At 43.5% G+C, this 22,718-nt stretch overlaps 2 protein-coding genes across 3 annotated transcripts in view; both read right to left on the bottom strand.

The window, feature by feature from the left end:
- Positions 1–12,899, bottom strand: part of trappc10 (trafficking protein particle complex subunit 10) — a 31,162-nt gene extending 18,263 nt beyond the window's left edge. Inside the window, exons 1-3 of one of the 2 annotated variants that reach the window (XM_080497671.1) lie at positions 12,806–12,899; positions 4,373–4,454; positions 1,453–1,588 (exon numbers count right to left, since the gene is read on the bottom strand). In XM_080497671.1, coding sequence (XP_080353797.1) covers positions 1,453–1,588; positions 4,373–4,454; positions 12,806–12,866 — 279 coding nt within the window. In that variant the 5' untranslated portion in view covers positions 12,867–12,899. Of the gene's footprint in view, positions 1–1,452; positions 1,589–4,372; positions 4,455–12,805 lie in introns of those variants that run through there. The other variant, XM_080497672.1, reaches the window with a different exon arrangement.
- A 1,767-nt stretch (positions 12,900–14,666) lies between these two features.
- Positions 14,667–22,523, bottom strand: cfap45 (cilia and flagella associated protein 45; the record flags this gene model as incomplete). The annotated part of the gene is made up of 12 exons (XM_080498586.1): positions 14,667–14,733; positions 14,812–15,036; positions 15,129–15,322; positions 15,397–15,510; positions 15,598–15,744; positions 15,843–15,972; positions 17,245–17,423; positions 19,802–19,972; positions 20,072–20,216; positions 20,577–20,683; positions 21,865–21,975; positions 22,518–22,523. 12 exons carry the CDS (start codon positions 22,521–22,523, stop codon positions 14,667–14,669), a joined length of 1,596 nt encoding a protein of 531 aa, XP_080354712.1.
- Between the last annotated feature and the right edge of the window lie 195 nt (positions 22,524–22,718).

A 22,718-nucleotide genomic window follows, 5' to 3' on the forward strand; every position in this document is an offset into this window, starting at 1 on the left:
AACGGTCTCTGCAGGACCCCCAGAGAGACTCCAGGACCCCCAGAGAGACTCCAGGACCCCCAGAGAGACTCCTGGACCCCCAGAGAGACTCCAACTTTTGGCACTCATCAGTCATCAAGTGTCATTTCTCACAAAGAGACATGAGCAGTAAAATAGATGGAAATTCACTTAATTGAAGTTCTTTACAATCATGTAACTTGTGAGGGTTTACTGAATCTCATACTCAAAACATTCTTAATAAATAAGCGTCCAGGAGAACATTTTATTCGTCATTTCACTAAAGAAATGCTACAAAAAATGCACACTAGGTTTGAATATGTTAAAGCAACATAAACCAAGATAAGCAATTAAAATAAACAAATAATATAACCCGCACTCTATGTACAAACAGACACGTAATCACACACACACTTAAGATAAATCACATCAGATATGATCAAACGAAGGAAGCTACGCTGAGAATGCCGACGGGCAAGTTCACTTCCTCCAGCTGAACTCTTTCACCTGCAGTGAGGGAGGGTGTGAGTGAAGGAGGGAGGAGGACTGCTGGGGGGGTCGGGTGCTTTAAAATAGGCTGTGATGAGAAGAACAGAGGACTGGATTTGTCAATCCAGTGCAGCAAATACAACATTTTCAATGATTAGGAACAAATCTGTGAAGCCATCATTTTTTAATGCAAAGACTCTTGAGCAAAAACCCGAAGTGAAGCCACATGCACTTTGCATACAGTGTTGATTCTCAGGGAGGTATTGATTTCCACGCTCATTAATATTTAAGCAGTGCAAATGTTGGCTTTGGTTAAGACTGATTGTGGCCTGTTTGCCCTCTTATATCACTTTATTTAGACGGGGCTCGACGCGTGGTGCCAGTAAGTCAATTAAAGACAGCGTGAGGACACGGCCAGCAGCTCAGGATATTTCTGAACTGGCAGCACATTTTGGGCCCCGTCTTTACACGTTTCTGCTTATTTTTAGCAGGCCTTGGCCTTCACCACAACAATTTCACAATTACTCTTCTTATCATGTCTCCACTGGTGATCAGACACCTGGTTCACCTGATAGTTAAAGCCGATCACGCCTAAATGCAACAGGGTCCATACGTTCACCTTTTTGTCTGGACCAAAGGACCAAATAAAGACCAAAACACTCAAGCTTCTCCACTGTACTGAATTGCTCACCAACTACTCCAACAGGCACGGTTCTTGGGAAATGCCATGAGTCACGAGCTGATGACAGCACTTCCTTAAAGTGAGCAGCTGCTCAGTCAGCAGCAGCAGGTTCCCACTTCACTTCCTGCTTTCCTCTCATCTCCCTGTGCAGCCCTGCAAAGTGCATGTGAAGCCCAGTGTGCGCAAACTCCTGCAGCCAACACCCTCTGCACATAATTAACTATAGCATGAACAAGTGTTTGCATGGACAGAGTGGGATCAGCGCGGCGGCGTCAAATACTCACACAGCAGTCAGTCCAGTAGATGTGCAGGAACGGGAAGGTGAGAAGCGCCTTGTTGCCGTCCTTCGGGAGGAGCTCCTCTTTAAACTGGACAAAATTAGCCTCAAGGTGGATCATTTTGGGCGCTCGGCCGTACGTCCTGCACAGGAGAGAAAGCAGAGAGGGTTAGTGTTTATACTGAGCATGACCACTGCCTCCCTGAATTCTCTCTATCGCATATGAAAACCTGAAATTTCTCCAAAGTGCCAAACCCGTTTACATGACAAGGTTTCAAGTGAAAACAAATCGTTACGGCTTACTGGAGGTTCCTACGTTTTCTAAAAGTAGAATGGAGGCGGAGCTTTCTTATTATTGTCCATCTACTTGCGCCTGTTTACTCATGGCGTTACCATGGTTACGTGAAGTGAAGCCCGAGCGTTTGCAGAAGGTTGTGTTTCCCCCCTTAATTGTGTTTTCAATGACTTCCACCTATTTTCAAAAAAGTGCACTGTCACTAGGTCCGAGCCTCGTTGTAATGGAATCGGACAACAAAAATGCAAAGGAAGTTTTGCATTTTCACGTGAAAATTTTGTGTAAACAGGGTCTCAAATAAAAGCATGATAACCTCCACTGTGCTTCTTAATGTTAACTCAAACAAGAAAAACCTGTATTTGCTTTAAAAAAAGTTGCCTTTCTTGAGAGCCTTTCTGACACAAATATTGTTTTTGGACTTTTGGTCATCTCTGCCTCACAGGATGGATCTGATGCTGGTGAAAAGGAAAACGAGCTTCCACTGCTGCATCTTGATGCAATCGACTGACCGCTTCTTAAAACCCATGTCTATTTAAGGGGAGGTACAATTCATATTTTCTTTAATTGGAAAATTTCTACTCATGTCACAAACATTGTTCCCTCCCTGAACTCATCTCGTCTTTTCTGCCATCGTTTTGCCAGCTCAAATTGTTGGCAGTCTGAAACATATGTACAGATAAGATTGTATTAACTATTTCTACTGCCAACATTGTAAAGAAATCCTCTGTCAGGCCTTTGATAAGTCAGGCCAACTCATAAATTCCAAGGTGAGATTACATCCTACACACAAGTCACATTATGCAGCCACCACAGTTTTCAGTGTCACACCTGTATGCTCAGGGCCATTAATAAATCAGCCGGTATTACCAGCAGTGCTTTGTCATTGTTGAAATAACTTCATCAGAAAACAACAAAGGGAAAGAAACTATGTCTGACCATGTTTCACACAGACCATACTTTGTTTTCCTAAAAAATAGAATATTTCCTTTTCTGTCATATGTTTGTTTTATGGAACTTCACAGTCATTCAAACTGGATCATAAAGCCAACACAAACACAAGAGGATGTGAACACAAGTTGTAAAAGTCATCAAACGCTCAGTCGTTTCTGCCACGCAAACACAACGCAGTAAACCTCCAATGTTGTCCTTTTGGTTGCCATGGTTACAGCGTGCAAGCAAATGGAGAGGCGGGGCTACGACAGCAGCGTTTTAGCATTGTTTGCTATTTATACAGAGATGCGAGGCAAACATTCTCGGATTCAAATACAGCTAGTGATAAAAGTGAGCAGTTGTGCCCTCTGAGAACGCCGTCTCTGCATGGTGACAAAGAAAAAACAAGGCACGTGTTCTACAGTTAAACTAATTAATACGTAAACCTTTGGCTCATTTGTCCATCTTAATTTGTAATCAAATCAAATAAATGGGGAGAAATCATGCAGGGAGGCCCACCCAGTACAAAAACAATCTGATTAACTTTGGGTACGACATGAAGTTTGCTGTGTGCAGATTGCAGGATGAAAACAAGCTGAATGTGAGCCGACGAAGTGAGTCGACGTGATTGAGCAATAAACAAAATGTAATAAGCAAGTGCCATCCACTCAGAGGCCGACCCCTTGTGGCATTTTTTTGGGGACTCGTTTTGCCATTTTAGCCACAAAGCATCTATATGGGCTGAATTTTATTGCCAGTTGTTTTTGGTTGCAAGACCATGACACTGGCAGTCCTTGAACCAGTCACAGTGTGACATAGGACCACTGAGTCCCACAAGAGAAGCACCGGTCCACAGGTTTTCACTTCCGATCCGATCCCGATACATGAATGTGTATATCTGCTGTGATACCGAGCTGTTCTCCTGGAGAGCTGGAGTTTTAAAACGCTGACGTCTGGCCACAGAGCGCCGCCTCCTGGACAATGGCTTTGATAAGATCCACGTTGCTGCGTTGCTTTGAGTGTAAAATACATCCAAACAACAACATGTCAGCAACTGTCGGATAGTACAGTGCTGCTACGTTAGCCTGCTGGCTGGCTGCAAACTGTGGAATGGATTTCCTGACTCATTCCTCCAGGTTTCATTGAGACTCGCCTCCCTTTAGGAAATCCAGTCCACAGTTTGCAGCCAGCCAGCAGAGCAGCGACAGGGAAACACTGTGGAGTTATTTCAGCAACAGTAAAGCAGACGAGGCTTCACGGATCAGAAATCTCCGCAGGTTGGATCGGAAATTTTCGATCCGTCAATTACTTTAGTATCAGAACCCGATACTGATACTGGATCGGATCAGCCCTGTCCGTAATTCAGAACCAAAACCAAAGATATTGCCACAATTCCCTCATCATTTATGTGGGATGGAGGAAAATTGCACAGCGTCCAACAGGCATGAAACAAGCTGTTCCTTCCTTCCTGCTGCTTGGCACCAACTGTTAGTGTCATAACTCATGATATGAGCACTCACCCTCCCATGCATTCTTCAGTGAGTATGCGCGGTTCCCAAGGTGTTGACAATTGTTTTCAAAGCGGAATTTAAAGTATTCTGTTGTGTTGATCAGTTAAATTTGGAGTAGAGACCTTCTCAAGCATGACCAGAATGTGTGTGGGATGTTTCTGTGTAATTGATGTTTGTAATATCGGACTCACCTCCTCCACTCCATCGGCTCTCGGGGAAGTTGTTGAGCCAACGAGGTATAGAGAGATGTGAACAAGCCCTGATCCCCAGCACCTGGAATCAAACAGGGAAAACAGAACAGGTCATAAAATAAATATTCAATCAGCTCAGGGGTGAAGGGAAATCTAAAGTCCAGATTTTGAGCAAAAACAATTAACATCGTCTTATGGGAGAAGTATCAACAAGACAGTATTCCAAGAGGAAATGCATCGTTTTTGCATTTCCATTTCAGGAACGTTTTGCATTTACACAGAGGTGGAAAAGGTAGTGAAATGTTGGAATTTCAACAATTTTGGCCACATGTTTTACTCACTTTAAGAACAAAAAGCCAATATCAGAAGTCTTGTTTGATGACACTGAAGAGCACATGTATTAATTTTTAAACCATAAGAAGATCTTAAGCATGCAGAATTATTCCTGGTCGTACGACTGGAATTTGCCTGATGCATTGCGGGATGCTGAGGTTTTGTCAGGACGGATTCACAGTGTGGGCGTCATGCCTGTTCTTTTCAGTGAACTCCTTCAAACGTCTGAAGCAGGGATGGCAAACTGCAATCAGTGTGAAGGACATGAGAATGTCCTTACAGGGGGACAATCATGGACGCAATCAAAGACAGGCAAAAGTGCTTCAGAAGAGATCATTTCCCTATCAGTACCAGTGAAGCTATTCATTCTGGAAATGTTTGGAAGTTGGGCCCAAAATATGAGGATGTGTCCAGAGTGGCTCTCCAGAGTGGACCCATAGAGCTCCAGTCCATCCCGGGTCAAACACAGACACAAACACTCAGATACACAAGTACAAGCAATTTTCAGTCACCTATAATCAACTATTAGCCTCAAACATGTTTTTGGACTGTGAGAGGACAATATAGTTCTCTCAGCACAGGGACATGATGCAGACTCAACACAGAAAGGCCACCAAGAGCTTCCCTCCATGAGTTGAGAACGGGAGCCATTAGTAGTCATACGTTCTACCCCATCAAGCCACCAAATTAAAAATTTGCAAATATGTTTTCCATGGAACGGTAAAATGTTTTAGTTTTACTATTTTATGCGACGTCTATATTGTGTCTGGAATGCCATATTAGTTGCTGAAATCTAAAAATGACTACATTTAACTTACAGAGTTCCCAATTTCTGGGAGTTAAGATTGTATATACCATATTTTTCTGACATATCTTCCTCTTTTTATTGTTTATTTTGCAGGTCATGGAACTTTTATCAGAAACAACTTGTATATGAAAATATACCAGTAAATACCATGTGCAACCCCTAGATGTCAGTGCATGGCAACAGAATATTGCTACAGTACCACAGAAAAGCCTGCATTACTGCTGTATTTGACTCGGAGCGCAAGCTAAATGGCATCAGAAGGAAAAACAATAAGCAGCAGACTTTCAATTAAAGATTGTAAAATAGATTCAGTAAAAACCTGAAACGGCGTGACAGAAAGAAGGTTTAGATAAAGTTGTCAGGGGTTTGCAAAACAAAACAAAAATGATGGCAATTTTACTTTGGTGGAAGAAGCATTAAAAAATAAAGGAAAAACAAAACTTCCATACTCCTGAGAAAAAAGCAAATGAAACAAGAACCAGCCCTCATTTAAGAGCTGAAAACTGAAAAGATTTTTAAAAACCGTCTTTCCATCTTTTGTGCACACTATTTGAGCCTTTGAATAAAAACCTTGGAAAGTAGCACTGTATTGCAGTGAATTCCTGCGTACATTTATATTTTGGCTTCCTGTGTGGATCCTTACAACATTAAAGAGGCAGAGCAAAGTCCTCAATGTGTGTGATGTGCTGCGTTTTAATGTGTGATATTTATATCGACCAGCCAAGCTTGATTCAGCCACTGTTGCAGTTCAATACAAGTCATATTATTTATACCGCTGAGCTTGGCACGCTCTATCCTTAGACTCGGTCATGTGTAGATGTGTGGATGTGTCGTGTACCAAAGTGTACGATGAGCCATTTCAGCTTGCTCACAGGAGAGAACCACAGCTATAAAAAGCTCTTTACGGCAAACTGATGTTCGATTATCTCTCTCCTCGTGACGATGATTTGTGCACCATTGACAAAGCCATTTCAAAACACACCGCTGCTGAACAAGAGGCATTTTAGCTGAAATTGAAATCCTGGACTCTCTGCAACAATTGACGCGTGAGCCAAAAGGTGGGAAAGCTCACGCAGTCGTCAGTTTAACAGACTCTTGTGCAAAGCAGGGTGAAAGTAGTAATACTTATAGCAGTAATTCTGCTCAGTCAGTCATCCAGCTTCCTTCCCTGCTTTGCAGCAGCCAGAAGACTCACGTGCACAGGGAGAAAATGCAAACTACATGCAGAAGGATCCTGAGGTCACAATATGAGGCCACAGACGAAGCACTGCCTCCATGTTCTAGTCTAAGGCTTTGTTCACACTGCATGCAAATGTGACCCCGTTCCAATTTTCTGTGAAGGTTGCAATCCTGTATTTTGCACAGCAGACCCAGGCCTCCATCATATGTGGTACCAAATAGGAGAGGTATCTGATGTCTTTTTAATACCACCACAGTCTGGACGGTCAAGTCACAGGTAAGCGATTTCCACGTCATTGACGTTAGGCCCCGTTTACACGACAACATTTCACGTGACAACACCTAATCTGCTAAAGAAAAGTGTTTCTACTGCAGCAGCAGACACACTGACAACAATGTAGTTAGTCTGCCGGGCCACAGGAAGGCGCTGTTGCTTGATTTTGTAATGAAACAACAAAGGCGTGTGCAGAGAACAAAACACTATAAAGGTGAAGAAAATGGAGAGAACATGGAGAAAAGCTGACATCCTAGTGACTGATGAAGAATCAGATGCTATCAGGGAGAGTCTCAACTATTAAACTACTGATATGGACCATAAAACTAGAATACTGACCGCCAGTCAAACCACTACGGGTCGGCCATGTTTGTTTACAAGTGGATGAGCAGTTGCTCAGCAACAGGCTCTATAGCCTCCATCAGCCTCTGCAGGAGGGAATAGAGACCGTGAAAGAATCTTTCCACCTTGGGAGCCGAGATAAAAACTTCACAAATACAGAGGATCAGAACACCGGTGTCGTGGAAATGGACCCCCAGAAGTGAAGAAAGGTTTGCGGATACACCCGTAGTGGTTCTCGTGTAAACGGGGCCTTAGATTCATGTGACCAACCTGCACCGAAGGAAGTGGAACTGCAAAATGTGTGAAGAGACAATGGAAGGAACAGATACTGTAGTGACGGGATTAATGTTTGGAAAAACTGTCGGTGAATGTCCTCACATCTCAATCCCCCCGCTCTGACTCAATCTGCTCAGGCCTCTGTTCGGAGGTAGCAACCGCTGCTCCACAAAAGGTCATCATTAAAACCTGTGCTCTTTTTTTTCTCTCTCGTCATTTTGTCCAGACTGTGTTGGCTGAGGAGCCTACAACTACTTAATATGTACAGGCGCTGACCGGTGTAGCATCCATATGTACTTCTGTAAACGCTTGACGTGACGTCTTCTTCTGCATGTGGGTCACTCTGGGGCTGAACAAGATTCACACTGCAGTCTATCAAGAAATCCCAACTGGGCATCAAGACCTTCCATGTGAATGTAGCCTGAGTTAGTTGATGGCTCTGAATTTACAGTCGGGATAAATAAATCTTTCTGTGTTTGACTTGTGATGGACTGTGGTCCTCTGTCCAGGGTGTCCTCTGTATTTTACAAAAGTCACCTCTGATCCCCCCCGCCATGAATAAGTTGGACAAGCAGGTGTGGAAAATGAGCATAAAGTCTACCCAATATCGGAGTTTCATTTAGAGTATTTTTATACTCATGGTGATGATTTGTGTGTTTTCGTCAACACTGAGTGAGGAACTTGTTCAAGCTATACTGAAAGTGGGCCATTAAACTGAAAACAAAGCCTGTTCTATAAAAGAAAATACTGGTACTGCGCAGCTCACAGTTAGAGAATCCTCAAATGACCTGCAGAATGAAGTCCCAGTGAGTCCTATCTGTCCAGAGTCCTGTAGCACAGCCAACATGATTTCACTCACAATAACGCAATAATGCATCTTGAATTAGATATCGTGCGCAAACTATCTTATCAAATGCTGCAGTTGAGCAATTTGCATGTACAACATCCCAAAGTCGCCATTCCTGAGATCAATTGGTAGTTTCTTCAGAAGGAAATTGGCATAACTCCACCCCCCGCCCCTTTTATCCGAAACTAGAGAACAAAAGAATTAAAGAGGGAGCATTGCACACATTTCAGTTACTGCAGCTGATGGTACGTTTTCAGTACATTTAAAACAGATCAAACATTGATTCTTAACCTGTGACACAGAAGTCTATTTTCAACAGTTAAGATAAAAGGTTAAGCTAAAGCTCAATGAAGTGTCGTGGATTCACACTCCTTGACACTGTGGTGATATTAATGTGAATTGACAAAGCTTGTTTGGATATGCAAATAGTGCCTGGTGACACAGGAACAATGCAGAACAAAGGTATTCATTTCATGATACTGAGAGGAGAAAGACGTCTGCACAGGATGAAGCCATCTAAAGTGAAAAGCTCCATCGGAGTGGAGATGAATTTAATTGCATATTTGTGCATGAAAACAGTTGAGTCTCTAAAAAATGGCTTAAGCTACTAAAGTGAAGAGATTTGGTATAGATATACGCTAATTGAACATAAAGGGAATATGTCCTTCTCTTTTCCCCATTGGCAGGTCGTCTGATCTTCAAGACAGCTAACTCGGGTTTATTCAGACCTTATTTTCATCCGGTGTATTTGAAAAGTTGAGTGTTTCTCTTGATTTGGGATACCATGTGGCATTAAGGTGTGACGCTAAGAACGGCTGTTCTAAGATACCTGAACTTGGTATGTTTGCTGAGCTGCTATCAAACACAATGCTGCAAAGCAAACAGCTGTTAGATTCCTGTGACTGCGTGAGGCAATGTCACACTTGGCAGAAAAGCAGCGCTGCTCATCTCGGGAAGCCCAGGCAGAGCGCTGCATACTAAATACTAAAAAGAAATTTTGTTCGGATGTTGTGCAAACAGTGGGAATTGAAATTGCGACACGTGCCTTTACTTTCCAAATGAAAATGTGCCTCATCTACAAGAAGTGGATACAGTTTTCAGGTGATCTGAATTTAAATCAAACAGTGATTGGAAGGAGCTCAGGGTGTCACGGGTGGCCAATGAAAAACAGAGATAAAGTGAAGAAGTAGATTCCTTATTTAATGGGAAAAGAATTCAAACCGAAAGAGACGCATGCAAAGCAGTCAATGACAACAAGCAAACTGTTGCGTAATAAAGTAAATGGACATCACCCATTTACCACATGGTCTCTGCTATAGCATAAAAATGGCATTTCCTTGACCTCTATTTGAAGCAAAAAAGCGTATGCTCTCACCTGAGGGTGCACTGACATCGAATGCAGTATCGGGTCCGATATTGCACAAAGTACTCATACTTGTAAAAGATCCCTGATACAACCCGGTGAATAGTACATGACATCATCTGTAAGCAACGTCGCCCACAGGTCCGCAAGAGAGGACGAGAAATGTCGTGGATTAAGAGATTTTAAATACCAATGAGAACAACAAAACTTATGTTAGCCATTTTTCTCATAAGATTGTAAAATCAAACTGTAAACTATGTTCTGCCAACAAATCAAGAGGTGAAAGGTGGTTCATACAACAACCAGCAACTTCATCACCAGAGACGTTTGGATCAGCAGTTAACCCGATGTCGCTCAGGAGTTTAAGTGATCAGTGGATCAGGAGGATGTTACGCCGAGCCGAGCTACATGCGACATGCTAAAGAGTTTTGTTGCTCACACACCAGCGATGCAAGCAGCTACACATGATTAATGTATGGCTGATCAACGGCGAGCTCCATCCCTCAGTCGACGGTACATAATGGGCAGTAGATACTCCCCTCCACCTGTACTATAGACGCTGTAGCATACTGGAGCCTCCAAGGCCGTTATAGTGGCTGAAGCTTCGACGTAGAGGCTGGGCAGTTTCCAGCAACACATAGGCTTCTCATATTGTTTGCTCATAGAGTAGAAATTAGGCTTAATGGTATTGAATAAATTCTCATATCGGGACTCGGTATCAGCAAGTAACTAAATGTTAGTACTCTTACTTGTATTTATCCATTAAAAAAAAGTGGTATAGGTGAATTCCTAGTCTTATCCCAGGACATTCAATTATAAAGATACTCTTTAAAGTCAGTGCCCACAACTGACAATGGCAAAAGAGTGAGCATTTTTAATATCAAAACCTATTTTAAAAATATACTGTCTGATCTGTATCTCAAAGAAAATGCGATCAAAATAAATTCTAATGCTCGAAGATACACTGTATTTTTGGTTATCGCAATATGAACATTTGCAACAGACTGACTGAACTGCAATACACTGCATGTTTTATGAATTTATTCTCTGCATGTAAACAGATGAAGCTCTATTCCACTAGAATGTGTTCAAAATGGATTCAACTGAACTTATGTCAACACTATAACACAAACAGAGGCAACGAGCCAGAAATCAGAAGCACCAGCATGAAGAAAGAAAAACTAAAAACAGCAAAGTCAACCATCCCTGGAAAAACTAACTCTGTAACTGCACAAAGCACAAAGACATCAACATCATATGCTTATCATATGTTTTTTTTCTATCAATAGCATTTCATTCACTGTTGAAGAGGCCCTCAGGAGATTCCGTAGTGCTTCCATTCATTAAAATCACATAGAAAACATGTAGGATGCTCCAGGTACCCCTCCAAATGATTTCCAACCAAGGTACCAGGGACTCCCTGCAGAGCACAGTTCAAATGTCTGTCTGTGCTAACTACTCATCCTATATGCAGCCTAAGGTTACAGCGATCGTTCCTCATTCCAGCTGACATTGAGTGAAAAACCGGGTACACCCTGGGCAGGTTGCCAATGACTCTGAGGGCTCCTGGATAAGCAATGACCCATACACACATTCACTCCTCCATCCAGTTCAGCCACCTCGCGACTTAGGAAAACATGCCTGTAGACTACAAAGTCCAGATAGAGAACATGCACACCTCGAAATGATCCAGCGGCTGGATTTGAACCAAGATCTTGCTGTGAGGCGACAGTCTTAACCACTGCAGTGCTAAATCACATGACAATAAACATTCATTTACGTAGGGTGTGTTAGAGTGGACAGTTGTATCTAAAACATGCCTGCAAAGATCTGCAGGAGTAAAATTATGAAAGGTTGCTTCAAAGAAATTAAGGTGATCCAGTAAAGCAGTGTTTGTCAATCCAGCTGCTGGAGACCCTCTGCTCTGCATGCTTGAGGTGCCCTTCAACTCCATCGATTCAAATGAATGTACAGAGATAATCTGGTTTGTGACTGGGAGGCTTTGACAGCACAGCCAGGATCCAGATTGCATTATTGAACATATGTAAGAGTAAGATAGAGAAACCTGTAGTGTGTGTGTGTCGCTCTTTATGGCGACGTTGGCTCCTCATTCTAATAATCAGTCACCAGTGTATCATCTGATTGCAGCATGCAGCAGGTGGGATACGCCTCCAATGAAACCCTGGCGGCCAGCAGATCCCACATGACTCGCTTTATGAAAGGTCTGCAACCCTGATCCTGGAGGACCCTTGTCCTGCAATGTTTTAGTTTTCTCCCTGCTTCAGCATACCTGAATCTAATGATGATGTCATCACCAAGGTTGTGAAAAATCCCAACAGCTCCTCATTGCAACTGGGAGAGAGCTAAAACATGCAGGGCAGGGACCCTGGAGGACCAGGGTTGGAGACCCCTGCACTATATAGTAAAATATATCCCTGGCAAGCTGTCACACCTGCGATTTATCTCGACACGAGGACCTCGGAGTTGCATGTGTCTGTTCCTGCACCGGTGTTCGTTTCTAAAAATGGAGCAGCCAGCAGAGTGACATGAAGCTGGCAGCCACCACCAGTCACCTCCTAAAATAACCCCTCCGAGGCGCCTTCGTTAGACTCCCAGCAATTTATGAATGGCAAACTGAGCCCAGCGCCCAGTCCCCATGTGGAGAAGTGGGGAAGGTGTGGCCGTCCAGCGAGGAACCACAACGAATCCTTCCCCAAAAAACTGCAGCAAGTAGCCGTGACGTGACATCGTTAGCTGGGCCTGGTACTCAATGTAGCTCCCAGCTAGCTGCAACACACAGCTGCTTAACACACGACATCGAGACAACCAGGCTCCTAATGTGCCAACATGAATCTGGCGCAGCCCTGACAAGCAGAAAAATCACCATTTAGAAACGCTCGTAGACAAACAGCGGCTGCAGGCTGGCTGAGGGTGACAGCTAGCTGTAGCCGGAGCGAGCTAATGGAGGCAGCGAGCAGAAAGAAAACGTCTGCTTTTAAACGAACACTCACATGTTACAATCGGCTTGTTTTCCATGGTATAGATGATCGGCTTTTCCTCTTGACACTCCATAGGTGTTTAGCGGTAGAACTCCATGAACATGACATACACACAGAGCTTTATTATTAGTAAGTACTTATGTATGCGGTTGTGTTGAATCGATGGGGCCCGTGTCCCCACAGCACTTCCGGGAAGTGCGTAACCTGTGCGTCATTAAAGGGCCAGCGCCTCATTCCGCTTCGCCGTTAAACTGTAACTATGACTCGTTTTGTTTTTGTTCAAAAATTGACGTGTGACGATCAAATGTAAGTTAAGAGCCAAATATATTTGCGATTTCTTTCATTCATGTTTTTATTTAATAGAAGAAACTCAGCAATGAAAGCTATCCACCACCACAGTGTTGTGATTGTTTTCTTCTTTTTTTCAAAGAACTTCTTTAATTGTTCAAATATATTACTATATTTATAACACGTTTTTCGGATATATTGTTATTGTTGGTATTGTTTGATTTTCATTGCTCGAATTCATTCCAAACATGTCAAAAACATTGAAAATATAGGTAGAAACACAAAATTATATGAACTAATTTGTATCTATCTATCTATCTATCTATCTATCTATCTATCTATCTATCTATCTATCTATCTATCTATCTATCTATCTATCTATCCATTGCATTGTGTATATCTTGTAATAGCTATTTTCCAATAGTATCACCATGCACATCCATGTCAATATATCAAAAGTCAATAAAGAACAACAGCATAAATTGAAGTATGACTTTTGAACTTCTTTTTCTTTAATAACTTTTTCAAATACCCACATGCTCATTTTAGTTTAATGGAACGGGACAATAGGGTGCAATGGGAAGTTTGTTTGAACCTTTGTCGTGTGTGTGTGTGTGTGTGTGTGTGTGTGTGTGTGTGTGTGTGTGTGTGTGTGTGTGTGTGTGTGTGTGTGTGTGTGTGTGTGTGTGTGTGTGTGTGTGTGTGTGTGTGTGTGTGTGTGTGTGTGTGTGTGTGTGTGTGTTGATTTCACCTACCTGCCAGTGATCAGTATCATATGTACGAAAGAGTATTCAAGCCACCGAAGAAAAAAAACAATTCAGAGCCTCAAAAAAGCCAAAAGCCTTTATACACTTCAGAAAAAGTCAAAAATCGAAATCGAGATTTTTTTTTCCACTGGGATTATTTTCTTTTCTTTCCTTTTTTTTTTTTTTTACAAAGTCCGTCCTTCACATGCCAGCTGTGTGACTGCTTCTGCAAAATGCATCGCAGGCGGTTTAATGAAGTGGTGAAAAGGTGCTTCAGAACAAGAATTTAGCTCATAAACACAGTGCAGTCATCAGTATAAGGATTATAAGGCACAGTGCAGCTGCAGCGTTGTTCTGTCGCAGAAGTTCGTCGAGTGTGAAGGACAAAGGCTCGGCTCCCGGAGGGCTTATAAAATGTTTTATTATTAATCAAGGAAATCCTGTGTAAAATCACATGTTCATAACCAGCAAGCAACCCTATACAGTCAGAATTAAGTGATTTAATGTGATTTCACATCCGTGTGTGTGTGTGTGTGTGTGTGTGTGTGTGTGTGTGTGTGTGTGTGTGTGTGTGTGTGTGTGTGTGTGTGTATGTTTGTATGGCTTCAGTGTGAGGAAGGTAGTGTAAAAGTATTTGACAATACACTGTCCCACCTCCCACAGTCAGCACCTGTGTTTTATGTATTGTTTTTATGTATTATTCTTGTATTTGTTTCTTAATGTATGTTTTTTATAGCTTTGTTGTAAAGCACTTTGGGTACCACTGGGTTATTGTAAAGGGCTATACAAATAAAATTTGATTGATTGATTGATTGACAATAGTTCCAGTTCCGACTGAATCACACCAAGCAGACTCGAGTCTTTCTTTTCACCTCCCTGCAGTATTTGTCAGAGATTCCCGTCGCCCTGGAATGGAAACAGACGTGTGAGACCCGATGCGTCATTTCACTGGTGGGCGAAGCTCCGGAACCTGCCCGTACTCACATGAGATCTTTCAGCTTCTTTCCTTTGATCTCATCGAGGCGCAGCTGCTTGAGCCGGGCCTCCTCCCTCAGCCGCTCGGCCTCCATGAAGAACTCTCGGCGCTTCGCCACGGCCGACAGCTCGCGCTCCTGCATCTGCTTCCGGATGGCCTGCACGTTACGATGGGCGTTCTGGCGCTGCCTCTCCTGCTGCTCCCTCTCTTTGACGATCGCTTCTTGCTGTGCCCTGAGGGGAGGGACACCGAACCTTGCAACTAACGTTTTGGATTTGAGTGGAAAAAGGTGAAAGTGAGCTGGAGACCCTGAAACCCTCCTTACTTCAGCACCCGGAGGAACTGGGCCCTCTCCCGGCCGGCCTCGGTGGACAGGCAGTGCTCTTTGTTCCGGACCTGCTCCCAGCGGGCCGCCCTCAGCATCGCCTCCTCCTGGGCTTTCTTGGTGGCTCTCTCTTTCTCACTTCTCCTCCATTCTCTTTCCATCGCTTCTTGGTTCCTCCGAGCGCGAAGCTCATCCTTCAAATCCACACACACATAAAAGATTTGACATCGGTGGCGGACTGAAGTCGTCTCTTGGGATCGTCCCTGACCTGCTCTGCTTTGTAGTCTTTTGCTCTTTCTTGCTGGGCTCTGAGTCGAGTAATTTCCAAATCTTTCTCCTTCTTAATTCGCTTTTGCTCAGCTTCATATTCCGCCTCCCGTTCCTGTAGAAATTCAAATGTAAGCATAAAGAAAACATGAGAAATCACACTCTGCTACAGGGTCGACTTTCAGATTTGTTTTCCTCTGACCATTTTCTTTTGGATGTATTCCATGTCTCTCAGGTCAGCCAGCTTCTCCTGCTCCTTCCTTTGCTCCTTGGCCTGCATGGTCTCAGCATTGATGCACATGATCTCCTCCTGTAGAAGCTTTTGCTCCTCTCTTTTCTTCTCCAGCGCCTGGAAGAAGACAAACAGTCATAGAGGAAAACTCAACCAAGGCCGTAATGAGCACATTTATCAGTTTGCATGTTGACAGTGTCTCAATTTCAACGGACCCTAAAATCTTCCAGGTTCATTTGTTCCAGTTTCTCTCTGAACTGCTGTTTCTCTTGGTCTTTCATTTCATCTTGCACTTGTTTCTCCACCTGGTGCTGCTGGATCTGCTCATAAATATGTTGCATTCCCCTGTAACCAAACACATAATACATGTAACCAAACACACAATACATGTAACCAAACACATAATACATGTAACCAAACACACAATACATGTAACCAAACACACAATACATGTAACCAAACACACAATACATGTAACCAAACACACAATACATGTAACCAAACACATAATACATGTAACCAAACACACAATACATGTAACCAAACACACAATACATGTAACCAAACACATAATACATGTAACCAAACACATAATACATGTAACCAAACACACAATACATGTAACCAAACACATAATACATGTAACCAAACACATAATACATGTAACCAAACACACAATACATGTAACCAAACACACAATACATGTAACCAAACACACAATACATGTAACCAAACACACAATACATGTAACCAAACACACAATACATGTAACCAAACACACAATACATGTAACTAAACACATAATACATGTAACCAAACACAATACATGTAACCAAACACAATACATGTAACCAAACACACAATACATGTAACCAAACACACAATACATGTAACCAAACACACAATACATGTAACCAAACACACAATACATGTAACCAAACACACAATACATGTAACCAAACACATAATACATGTAACCAAACACACAATACATGTAACCAAACACATAATACATGTAACCAAACACACAATACATGTAATCAAACACATAATACATGTAACCAAACACACAATACATGTAATCAAACACATAATACATGTAACCAAACACACAATACATGTAACCAAACACATAATACATGTAACCAAACACACAATACATGTAATCAAACACATAATACATGTAACCAAACACACAATACATGTAATCAAACACATAATACATGTAACCAAACACACAATACATGTAACCAAACACATAATACATGTAACCAAACACACAATACATGTAACCAAACACATAATACATGTAACCAAACACACAATACATGTAATCAAACACATAATACATGTAACCAAACACACAATACATGTAATCAAACACATAATACATGTAACCAAACACACAATACATGTAACCAAACACACAATACATGTAACCAAACACATAATACATGTAACCAAACACACAATACATGTAACCAAACACACAATACATGTAATCAAACACATAATACATGTAAGTTACATGTATTATGTGTTTGGTTACATGTATTGTGTTTGGTTACATGATGTAACCAAACACAATACATGTAAGTGTGAGTGTGTGTCTTGTACCTGACCCGTTGCTGTTTGCGCAGCTCGTCAATCTTGTCTATCGTCTCCACAGCCTTGCGTCGCTCCTCCTCCATCATGCCATCCAGACGCCTCTCCTCCGCAGCCATCTCCTCCTGGGTCATTTTCTTTTCTTGGATCTGGAGGTCGCGGACGGCTTGACATTGAGCTCCTAGAATCAACTGAGAGTAGAGTAGAGTAGAGAGCTTTATTCCTCCCCAGGGGGAAACACAAACGTACAACAGCTCAAGGTAAAAGGTACAGAACTTATAAAATTAAGTATTTAAAATATGTAAACATATGTAAACATCTAAAAAAGAGCAAAAAAGAGCACAAAAATAGAATATGTAAATATAAAATATAAAATAAAACAATCCAGTAAAAAGAAAAATCCTCTAAAATAGAGTAGATTGCCAGGATTGTTATACACACAGTGTATATAGGTAAAGAGCTGTACTCAGTGCAGGTGTAAGGTACATGTAGGACATTTACAGTGAGTTGTTAAATATCCTAACAGCTGTTGGGACGAATGACTTCCGGTAGCGTTCTGTTTGACACTGAAGGAGCTGCTGAGCTCCTCCACTGTCGGGTGCAGTGGGTGGAGTGTGTTGTCCATGATGGAGGACATTCTGGCTACCGTCCTCCTCTGTCCCACCTCCTCCATGATGGAGGACGTTCTGGTCAACGTCCTCCTCTGTCCCACCTCCTCCATGATGGAGGACGTTCTGGTCAACGTCCTCCTCTGTCCCACCTCTTCCATGATGGAGGACGTTCTGGTCAACGTCCTCCTCTGTCCCACCTCCTCCATGATGGAGGACGTTCTGGTTACCGTCCTCCTCTGTCCCACCTCCTCCATGATGGAGGACGTTCTGGTTAACGTCCTCCTCTGTCCCACCTCCTCCATGATGGAGGACATTCTGGTTGACGTCCTCCTCTGTCCCACCTCCTCCATGATGGAGGACGTTCTGGTTAACGTCCTCCTCTGTCCCACCTCCTCCATGATGGAGGACGTTCTGGTTAACGTCCTCCTCTGTCCCACCTCCTCCATGATGGAGGACGTTCTGGTTAACGTCCTCCTCTGCCCCACCTCCTCCATGATGGAGGACATTCTGGTTAACGTCCTCCTCTGTCCCACCTCCTCCATGATGGAGGACGTTCTGGTTAACGTCCTCCTCCGTCCCACCTCCTCCATGATGGAGGACGTTCTGGTTAACGTCCTCCTGTGTCCCACCTCCTCCATGATGGAGGACGTTCTGGTTACCGTCCTCCTCCGTCCCACCTCCTCCATGATGGAGGACGTTCTGGTTAACGTCCTCCTCCGTCCCACCTCCTCCATGATGGAGGACGTTCTGGTTAACGTCCTCCTCCGTCCCACCTCCTCCATGATGGAGGACGTTCTGGTTAACGTCCTCCTCCGTCCCACCTCCTCCATGATGGAGGACGTTCTGGTTAACGTCCTCCTGTGTCCCACCTCCTCCATGATGGAGGACGTTCTGGTTAACGTCCTCCTGTGTCCCACCTCCTCCATGATGGAGGACGTTCTGGTTAACGTCCTCCTGTGTCCCACCTCCTCCATGATGGAGGACGTTCTGGTTAACGTCCTCCTCCGTCCCACCTCCTCCATGATGGAGGACGTTCTGGTTAACGTCCTCCTGTGTCCCACCTCCTCCATGATGGAGGACGTTCTGGTTAACGTCCTCCTCCGTCCCACCTCCTCCATGATGGAGGACGTTCTGGTTAACGTCCTCCTGTGTCCCACCTCCTCCATGATGGAGGACGTTCTGGTTAACGTCCTCCTGTGTCCCACCTCCTCCATGATGGAGGACGTTCTGGTTAACGTCCTCCTCCGTCCCACCTCCTCCATGATGGAGGACGTTCTGGTTAACGTCCTCCTGTGTCCCACCTCCTCCATGATGGAGGACGTTCTGGTTAACGTCCTCCTGTGTCCCACCTCCTCCATGATGGAGGACGTTCTGGTTAACGTCCTCCTCTGTCCCACCTCCTCCATGATGGAGGACGTTCTGGTTAACGTCCTCCTCCGTCCCACCTCCTCCATGATGGAGGACGTTCTGGTTAACGTCCTCCTGTGTCCCACCTCCTCCATGATGGAGGACGTTCTGGTTAACGTCCTCCTCCGTCCCACCTCCTCCATGATGGAGGACGTTCTGGTTAACGTCCTCCTCTGCCCCACCTCCTCCATGATGGAGGACGTTCTGGTTAACGTCCTCCTCTGTCCCACTGAGTCCAGCGAGAGGCCCAGGACAGAGCCGGCCCTCCTGACCAGCCTGTTCAGTCTCTTCCTGTCCCAGTCCCCAACAGACCACAGCGTAATGGATGGCAGAGGACACCACAGTCCTAGAACCACCACAGAGTCATAGAAAGTCCGGAGCAGAGGTCTGCACACCCCGAAGGCCCTCAGTCTCCTCAGGAGGTGGAGGCGACTGTGGCCCTTCTTGTACAGGGCGTCGGTGTGAGTAGTCCAGTGAGAGAATCACACGTGCTTAAGGGGCTGACTCTCTTCTGGAAGGTTTTAAACTGCACTTCAGCCGCTGCTTCCTACCTGGTTCAGTTGTTTGATCTCATCCTCCTGCTCCATTCTCAAAGCGTTGGAGCGCTCCACCAAACGCTGCGCTGTGTCGCGGGCCTCCAGCTCCAGCTCAGTCAGCACCGGCTTCTCTCTGCGGCATTTGTCCACGTTAAGGATCAAATTCTTCCTTTCCTCTGAGGCTTTCTGGGTGAAGAGACGGATCAACAGTCAAATGCTCGCCGTTTTATGTCTAATCTGAGACTCAAATATCACTGTTTTTCATAAGAGGGTCATGTTTCTTACAAGTTTCTCTTCTTTCTTTATCTGGTAAGCGTTCTGTCTGGCTTCCCTCTCTTCTTTGGTGAGGATGCCAGATGCAGAGGTCATCCGCTCAAACTGAGCTCGAGGCAGAATGAGGGACGGTCCTGAAGGATCCTTGGACGGGACCCTGGCAGAATCAACTCAACTTCACTTACAGAAATAGAAACAATAAAACACTTAAAACAAGAAAAAAAAAAAAGGGCAACAGCCAATGAGGGAAAAAATTAATTTGATTAAGAAACAGGAAGTGAGTCGTCCTGACTGATTTGTGATGGCAACTCATTCCACAGATTGAAAGCAGCTTCCTGTTTGACTTTAGAGCGATTGATTTGTACTGATTTCCAAATAAGACAGAGGTGAAGCAGATTGTTCTCAAATGAGACATTCAGAATTTCACTGAAACAATTACTTTTTAGATTTGAACCAATATTTTTCATTGTGTCTGCTGACAGGTGCTTTTCAAAACCCACAGAGGTATTGACCCTACCTGAGGTTCCGGATCAGGTCTTTGGTGATGATTTGAACCGTCTCTCCTTCTCGGTTCCTCTGAGGTTTCACCTTTTCCTGAGCACTCGCGTTTCTCCGTGTCGCCACCTGGACAAGAGTCATCAAGGAAAACTGACATTTTACAGGTAATATATGTCTTGCGGACAGTCGGTGGACGTCTTTCAAATGGAAGGTTGCTGATTCGATGCCCCATCTTCCTCAGTCTGCATGTCACAGTGTTCTTGAGCAAGTCACTGAACCTCTGATTGCTTCTAATGAAAGGAGCACTCTCCTGGTGTGTCAGTGCGTTTGAATGGGTGAATGTGAATGAAAATGTAAAGCATTTTGGGAACGCTGAAGCAGTTGAAAAGCACCATATTAAGTGAAATCCATTTGACATGTGGACACGTAGGGAATCAAACTTGCGTCTACCAATTGAGAGAGCAGCCACATGGGACCCTGTGCTGTAATTTCTGTGAGGAAAGGACTAAGATGTGAAAATGTTAACATTTTACTGTGAATCAATGTCTGCATGGAGCTGTATAAAGAAACTGATTTATTTACATCATATATTATGACTGTGGCCACTGTTACCTTGCATTCCTTGTCATCCTGAGTTGTTTATGGGAGGAGTGTATTCATTTCCTCCTCTGTTGGTTTTTTTTTGTTTTTTTTTGGTCTTATTTTTTTTATTAAACATTTAATTTAATATTACTTATTTAAATTGATTCTGCAATATTGATTACTACAATTTCTATTCTATTCATTCTGTGTCGAGCTATGTTAAAGGATTCCCCACAAGAATGAATAGAGTATTTCTTATTGTAAATAAAATGCAATCAATTCAATAATCCCTGGTCACAGTTTGCTGGAATTTATATGTAATTTCTGAATTAATTTATAATTGTTTCCGTGCATTTTGTAAGTAACGGGACGAAAGCTTGTAAAGTTCCTTCACAAGTTTATACTTGAGACGTGAGTAATACAATGCTGCTATCTGCAGGCAAAAACATGAATAACTCTATGTATCTGTGTATCTCTGTCTCTCTCTCTCTCTGTATATATATATATATATATATATATATATATATATATAACGCGCGCACACACGCACGCACACGCACGCACGCACACACACGCACACACACACACACACACACACACACACACACACACACACACACACACACACACACACACACACACACACGGCTCTTTATCATCCTTTAATTGACTTAAATGCAGCGGCTGTATGAACCACGTCACAACAAGCACCGCAGTGTTGTTACCGGCTCCGGGTTCCCAAACAGGCTTTCATCCACGTGAGAGTTGGGCGCAATGGTCCGGTAGCGGCCGGGGAGAGACGTGCTTCTGGAGGACGTGGAGGCGGATCCGCGTCTCTGTCGGGATCATTAACGATGAAGTATTTCGACAACAAGTGGCGCAACGCGGCCAAGCCGTTCAAACTCACCATAGTTCAGCTGAGCACAGTGGAAACTTGTGATAAATAATAATACAATCAATCAATCCATCCACCAATTGACCAGAACGACGGCTGCAGGTATTTCGAGGGTGTCACGGTTTGTTGATTGTTGCCATGGAAACAAACGTGAGGCGGGGCCAGCAGAGAGTTGTTTCCGGTTTTAGAATACGAAAAAAAGATTTAAACTTTATTAATGTATTTTTGTATCGCGAACAAGCCCAGAAGACACTGGCGCCTGGAAGAAATAATTGATTTATCAGGTATCTCTTTATTTTTTAGCTATGATTGAATTCAATAGGGTATTTGGAAGTACAACTGTAAATTGAGCAGGAGGTCGCAGGTTCGAGTCCCGCCGTGGCAACCTTTTTTGTCAGAACATTATTTGTAATTAACACAGCTGCAAAATGACATTTCATGATCTCAGACAAGAGTAATAGACACCAAGAGACTTGAACGAACTCGCATTAAAGGATTTTGTGATTCACACAAGTCTTTATTCGATGTTCAGGCCATATCCACAGAATAATCTGCATGTTTTAACTGAAACTGTTAAAGATTCATTCCACCAAACTGCACAACAGAGCGCCACAGGAGGTCCTTCACTTCACCAATACCTGCTCCTTGTAAACAGTGTCTGGTGTGTTTGCCTGTCAATCTCCT

Source organism: Blennius ocellaris, assembly GCF_963422515.1.
Source record: "Blennius ocellaris genome assembly, chromosome: 6".
Taxonomy (NCBI): Eukaryota; Metazoa; Chordata; class Actinopteri; order Blenniiformes; family Blenniidae; genus Blennius; species Blennius ocellaris.